Source organism: Nannospalax galili, unplaced genomic scaffold (genome assembly GCF_000622305.1).
Source record: "Nannospalax galili isolate Female #2095 unplaced genomic scaffold, S.galili_v1.0 scaffold498, whole genome shotgun sequence".
NCBI lineage: Eukaryota > Metazoa > Chordata > Mammalia > Rodentia > Spalacidae > Nannospalax > Nannospalax galili.
Genome location: NW_008342032.1, coordinates 837,753 through 845,254, shown reverse-complemented (window position 1 = coordinate 845,254; position 7,502 = coordinate 837,753). Strand labels below are relative to the sequence as shown.

The 7,502-nt window shown below is 36.3% G+C and overlaps 1 protein-coding gene across 1 annotated transcript in view; it reads left to right on the top strand.

Moving 5' to 3' along the window:
• The window catches only part of LOC103738055 (tear acid lipase-like protein), a 25,369-nt gene extending 21,231 nt beyond the window's left edge, over positions 1–4,138 (top strand). The window contains 1 exon segment of the mRNA XM_017799301.1: positions 3,899–4,138. Within this exon segment, the coding sequence (XP_017654790.1) occupies positions 3,899–4,138 (240 nt within the window).
• The last annotated feature ends 3,364 nt before the right edge of the window (positions 4,139–7,502 follow it).

Genomic DNA, 7,502 nt, shown 5'->3' with positions numbered 1-7,502 from the left:
TGAGTGGATAATGAAAATGTGGTTCATTTATACAATGGAGTTTTACTCAGCAGTAAAGAAAGATGAAATCATGAAATTTGCAGGTAAATGGATGGAACTAGAAACTGTTATATTAAGTGAAGTAACACAGGCTCAGAAAAAAAAATCGACGTATGTTCTCTCTCATATGTGGATCATAGAACCCAACCCTCATAAGTGAGTATGTAACCAGACATTACTGCAGGATCCAGGATAATGGAAAGGAAATGGGGAGGTAAAGGAAAAGAAAGAACCTGAAAGAGAAGAACAGTAGGAAACAGGCATTAATAAGGGAGATACTGATAAAAATTGGGTTAGTTTAAGGGAAGGTGGAGGGAAGGGTATACAAGGAACATAGGGGATAAAGGAAAGAAGGAGCTCAAGAGAGGTAGGCCCGTAGGAGAAGGCTATTATTAAGGAATAAAGGGGGGAAATGGGGGCGTCTTAGTTGGGGAGAACGTGATGGATGGGTGAGACAATGTGATAGATAAATAATGCCTAGCTACTTTAAAAAACCCCAAAGAACCATATTATTCCAACAGCCTACTGACCAGTTATACATATCAGATCAAGAAATATATGTCTAGGTAATGTTTATATGAGAACAATTGGTCTTTGCCCAAGATTTATCTACATGACACACAGTAGTTAAAAGTACCAGACTGGCCGGGCGTGGTGGAGCATGCCTTTAATCCCAGCACTCTGGAGGCAGAGGCGGCCAGATCTCTGTGAGTTCAAGGCCATCCTGGTCTACATAGTGAGTTCCAGGACAGCTGGGGCTACTGGGAGACCCTGTCTCAAAAAGACCAAAAAAAAAAAATTACCAGAATGGTGGAACTAACCTTCTTGGATGTTTATCAGACATACTTTGAGGCCTATAATATGGTCAGAGGGGCATAAAGGACAGTTTTTGCTCCTTGTCCTCCTAGGTCAATTAGTTCCAGGGGACTATGAACATCTTTCAAAATGTCCTGTAATTGTGGTGGGTCATCTGTCCTCTTGATCGAGGAGGCCAAAGAGACCCCATGAGATGGACTTGAAACAGTGTTCAGTCTACAAAGAGGAGGGTCAACACAGAGGAATCATTTCCTCCATGCTTCCAAGCTAAGTCAGCCATGGTAGAGCAGGAGCTTTGACTTATCTTCACATAGGCGGAACTGGTAAAAGAAAGGAGCCAGGGGCTCCTCCCAAGCCTATGTGACCCCTGAGGAATAGATCCTCAAACAACCTTAAGAGTAAAAATAAATCAGTTTATGTGGACCAACTGTATGGTCTTAAACACCCAAAAGGAAAGTATGACCAAAGATTAAAGGGGCCAAAATAATTTCATAAGAGTCGATATGTATAGCTAAAGGCTACACAACAAGCAACAATGCCAGATAGGAGTTATTGGCCAGGGTGGCCCAAGGGACTCCCAGATAGTAACCCAGCATAGAATTGGGAAAATGAACAGCAGACCTCAATCTTATCTAAAGGAATATTGACAACTGATTGCTGCTAGATGAGGAACAGCTGACCTTTCTAAAACAAAGACCTCTAGATAGGCTGACTAGATTCACCAGATGGACAAGTAGCGGGGAATGGCTGGGGGGGCAACAACACAGCAGACAGTAGCAGGGATATCATAGTATAAGGGCTCTAGTTGGGGGAGGGGGGGTATGGGCGGGGGCTACCTGGGAAATGGGTGTAGAGCTGAATAAGATGGTGTGGAATGTTCTGTGTGACACACACACACACACACACACACACACACATGCAAATCAAATTAAAAAAATTCTTATATTTGAATAAGAAGCATGGAAATTTATATTATGTTAAGCAGTATAGGTGATAAACATTACCATTGAAATCTACCCAATGACTTTATAGACATACACAGGTGCCAAGGATCCAAGTGCAACTGATTATGACTAGTAATAATGAGATACATACAGATTGGAGATGCATGTGCCAACATCTCAGTGTTAGTAGCAAAAACAATGAGTCTTTCTGCAAGGAACAATATATTTTAAAATGAAATGGAGATCTTTTTGAAAGGTTAAAAACTCATTCAATTTTATGTCTTACAGGGCTTATACTGAGTTCAATATTGTATAACTGTATTAAGTCAACTGTGAACCTAGAAATTTACAGCCATTTGTGAAAGAGATGTATTCTTGCTCTGGTGTGTGTTATTGAATACGTTAAAGCTGTAATGAAATTCTTCTTCTAATCATGTGGTTATTAAAAATTTTAAAAAAAGGTTTCATGTATCTTCACTGGCATAATGTTTTATTCCATTGACTGATGACCCTTAGAGCAAACTATCTCACATTCAAAGAGATGGATCATTATTTTATTTTAATTAAAATCTGTCAAGATAGTTCTTCCATTCTAACATTTCACTTTAGGAAAAGTCTGTCTTCTGTCTGGAGTTTAGACTGTTATGGAAGCCCCATTCCCTATTTGTTCAAATTGTACTACAAGTGATTTTTCAACACAAATCTGTGTTTTTGTTAAACATCCCCTTTCTTATGAACAGCTATACAATTATACATTTGAAACATGCATAATAAGAATTCAATCTAGCAGTAGTAAGGAAGGATGCAGATATGGGAGGAGATCTAAATAATCAAAATGTATTGTATGAAATTTGCAAAAATTCAATAAAAGAGAAAAAATAGAAATTAAATCCTAATGAATGAGATTTTTTGCCATATATCAGCATAGATCACAAATTCCAATTTAATGAGTTTCAAATGCAGTTTGACCTCAACTGAATTGTAAGTTATCAAAGTAGTCTCTCTACTCCTAGTAAACTATTATTCCACATATTATTTTACATGTAAGACTGCATACATATGGATTTTTGATGATTCCTAACTTTTGGTTTACAATTACTAATAAATTATAATTTATTTAATATGAATAAAATTTGATATAGTACAAAATAGAATGATACAATAAATTTACGTTTTAAAATAATGACAAACATTCATAGATCATAAATTATAATGATAATTTTTCATCATTTTACGGACATTTTCTTACTGGACACCATAACTTACACAATTCAAAAATTATTAAAAGGTATATAAAATGTTCTTTTATGTTGCTTTACTTAAAAATATTGTATTCTTATTTGTTGGACATGCAGCCTGTGAGAATACGTTTTGCAGACATCCCTCTAGGAGCACTTGGCACTGTGGTAGAGTGTGTGGTAGACATCTGCATGCAGAACATTGAATCAGAACCCAACAGTCACGTTGTAAAAAGGGACAATAAAGTTGAGAAATCTGAAATTCCTTTTATTTTTAAGTAACAGTGTATATTTCTTTATTTGAGGCTATTCATTCAGGAAAATTTCAAGCATGTGATTGGGGAAACCCAACTGTAAATATTCAATGCTATAATCAAGTAAGTTTCCTTCTTTCAGATGTGTTGATTTTTCACCGTCAGAAAAAAAGTATAGGAAAGATCTAATGAAACACTTATTGTTAAAAAATTTCAGTTACTTTATGTTTCCCAGTAAGGTGGTACAGATAGACCTCAGAGTGTATTCATAAAATAACTGGTTCCTCAGTGCAACACTATAGAGAGCGCTTCTGCCTATAGCCTTTCACTTAACCTTACAACTTTCTGTGGTCAATCAGATATTATTGATACAATCATTTCACATGTAAAGATAATAAGACTTGGAGAAACATATTTTGAAAAGCATTCGATTTATCTGAGTTAAGACTGAATAGTCTATTCCTACTTAACAAGGGTTAAGATTTCATAAATTCTAAGGTCTTAAAGAAATAATTACCATTATTATTTCATAGAAGATAATTATCAAGTTGCAACTCACAGTTTGATATTTTTAATCTAAATGTTGCTGTTCCTCACTTTCCTTTAGCCCACTCCTCCATTATACAAGGTGGAGGACATGAAGGTTCCAACTGCAATGTGGAGTGCTGGGCGAGATATTCTGGCAGACCCAATACTTCCTGCAATTTTGGAACCCCAAATCTCAAATCTCATTTACCGCAAGAAGATTTCTGACTATGGTCATATGGATTTTGTAATAGGTTCGAATGCTTATAAGGAAGTTTTCAATGAAATTTTAATATGTGTCAGTGAAGATCTATCAAGTTGAAGTTCTTTGGTTTTCCACATATTCTTTTTGCTACTTTTGAGGAATTCCTTGCTTTTCACAGTGCAAAGAAGTCCTTTGCTGTCTCTACTTTTAATGACCTTTGATTTTTATGTCATTGAATCATTTTGTTAAATTACTTGAATTTGTCCTGAAAGTATGAGTAATAATAAAATAATTAACTTATCCCAAATTCTTTCTAAATTGTGGATGCTTTTATATAACTAGAAAGGAGCTCTTTGAAGAGTAGACCTACATTTTATCTATAATCAGATAATCTTGAAATACTGAGGCAGAAGAGTCAGGCCTGTGACGTGCCTGTGTGGGATGTCATATCTGGAAAAGGAGCTATAAAACTGCCTATCTTAATTTTTGGAAAGGAAGTGATGGGAGAATGCCACCTAGGATTTTGCCAACTTAATATCACAAGAATTTATTACATTTTTATTTGGCAGTAGTAAAATACCATTATGGTAGTAGAAAGTAGCAATTTGGAATATTTGCCATTCATTCTAAAATACCAAAACACTAGAAGTAAATTAAACTAGAATTTCTCTATATCCTAAAATGTGCTTTTGATCAACTTTTTATAACTTTGTATGATATACATAGTTCTGAACTCTCATACATCAGTTTCTGAAATGGGAGAAATGAAAATGGAGAAAGATAATATTAAATAAAGAAAGAGACATGAAATTGGAGTGCAGTGCTTCAGGACAAAGTGTGGACTGGCAAATCAAAGGGAAAATACAGAATGTCTCATATACAAGAGATTTCATTAAATAGCTTTCATAAAACTCTAAGAAGACCTATCACTCACCCTTAGATACACTATATCAAAATGTTCCTACTTTTCCAAACAAATAAAACTTAAAAAATAAATTTCAAAATATCAGCAAATGAAGAATATATATAACATTACCTATTTAAAAAATAAAAGATTTCTTAGTGTGCTATGTCAACAAATAATAGGGAATCTTTGAGATATGTCACATTGTTTCAAACAATTTTATCAGTGTATCTTCTAACAAATATACTCTTAAGAAACTTCCAAGATCATATAATATTTATTAACATCAATGACAGCATGCCACGTTTGCTCTGTGTACCTATTGATTTTAATCAGTATGCTGTCTAACTTATAAGAACTATTATGAGTAGCAACTGTAACTCCAGGAATAGGTGATAATAAGCCATAGAAGAAAATAGACACTGTTGTTTTCATGAAGGTATGAGGAAAATCTTATCACAAAGTGGGGTGTATAGCTCATGCCTTTAATCCCAGCACTCCACAACCAGAGGCCGGTGGATCTCTAAGATCAAGGACAGCCTGGTCTACATTGTGAATTCCAGGTCAGCAGAGGCTACAAGAACACCCTGTCTCAAAAAAAATTTTTTTTAAGTTAAAAACAATAAAATCTTGGGCTGGAGAGATGGCTCAGTGGTTAAGAGCATTGACTGCTCTTGTAGAGGACCTGGGTTCGATTCCCAGCACCCACATGGCAGCTACAAACCGTCCGTAACTCCAGTTCCAGGGGAATCTGAAGCCCTCTTCTGACCTCCACAGCATTGCACAACACAGGTGCACTCACTTACATGCCTGCAATACACTCACACAATACAATGAAAATAATAATTTTTTTTAAATATTGAAAAAAAGCAATAAAATCTTAAGACAACAAAAGCTTTTGCAAGCAGAGATGAAGCTGAATGTTGTATTGTCCTAATCATCTGCACGATCTGACGCAAGAAACTCCTTCTTGAGCTCCAGGTGGTTCTGTTTTCATTTTTGTTTTTCCTTGAAAATAAAGAATACCATCAAACTAGCTTTTAAATTCTTATTTCTAAGCTCGAATTGGTCAAGTTCCTGCCTATGCACCTTTATCCATATCCATCATTTATGCAATAACCAGAATTGGTTGTTTTCAGAAGCTGGTATCCTTGTAGATAGAGGAGAAATGTTGAAAAAAATAATTTAACTTTGTATCTTTAGGGGAAGCATCTGATGTCATCCACATAATATTTCATGCTCTCTAGTCTTTTTAAAATACTTTATTTGTTGTTTTTATTTTATGGGCATGAGTGTATTGCCTGCATGTATGCAATGTCCATGAAGGTCAGAAGAGGGTGTCGGATTCCCTTGGAACTGGAGTTAAGGATAGTTTGTAGCCACCATGTGGGTCCTAGGAATTGAACCAGGGTCCTCTGCAACAGCAGTTAGTGCTCTTAACTGCTGAGCCGTCTCCCCAGTCCCAATGCTTTCTAGTCTTTAGAGATACAAAGGCCCAAGTAAAATATGACTCTTTCCTTAGTTCAAACTATTGTAATTATTCCTGAAGTGTTACTGAACAAAAATGAACACAAAAAATGACTCCCAGTCCTTCAGTTACATCACCAGAAGAGACCAGTGAACACAAAAGGGTTGTAGACACCCGAGGGTAGTGAAAAGTACAGTGAGAGTAGAGAAAAACATGAAGAACAGAAAGAAGAATGCATTGCTTCCCATTACCTGCTTTGATTTCTGTAAATTCACATGAAGAATGTACAGTCAGGCAGATTATGAGAGTGCAATGGAATTCTACTCAGAAACTAAACACTAATAAAAATAACAACATTGATGAGTCTGTGAAATTCTGCTCCTCTCACATTCTCAAAAAGACAGGTGTCAGAGTAAAGTGGTTGCCTTGGAGTTAGGTTGGAGAAGACCAAGGACGGGACACAGAGTTCTTTGTAGTGATAAAACTGTAGCTAACATGGTGGTTTGAACACGAATAAGTATACAGTTGGCACTCTGAGTCTACGACCTTCACAGCTGGTGATTCAACCAATGATGTGCAACAGTTTTTTGGCATAAGCCTGCTCTCCAACAGCTCTACAAGCTGGGTTTTGCCACTCACAGCAATGCACCAGTTACAGAGGCAAGCAACAGAAATCAAAGTTTGGTCAATGTTTCTAACATTAGGAACAGAAACAAATAAAGGGATTGAGTGACCCTAAAGTCCATCTTTGGGTATACTGACATGACAGAGGGCAAGGGGTGTGCAAAATTAAGTAGACCTGGTCAACATACAATCCTGACCACGATTGGCCTATCCATATGTCGAATCCTATCTCATGCTCTGTCCTGCAAGGTGGTCCAACAATTTGTCAGAAATATGAGAAATAATTTCCTGTGAGAAACCAGAGTTATAGACTTATCCTTCTCCAAGCATGGGATTCCTGGGAAATTTTTAATTATTTGTGATCCATTCTTTCAACAATCTGATGGACAGAGAGTAAAAGAGAGAGGGAGACACAGAGGTGTCTCTCTTTGGTTAGCTCATTTTCTTCTGTGGCAGTTACATTAAGGAATAGAAAATATCATCAA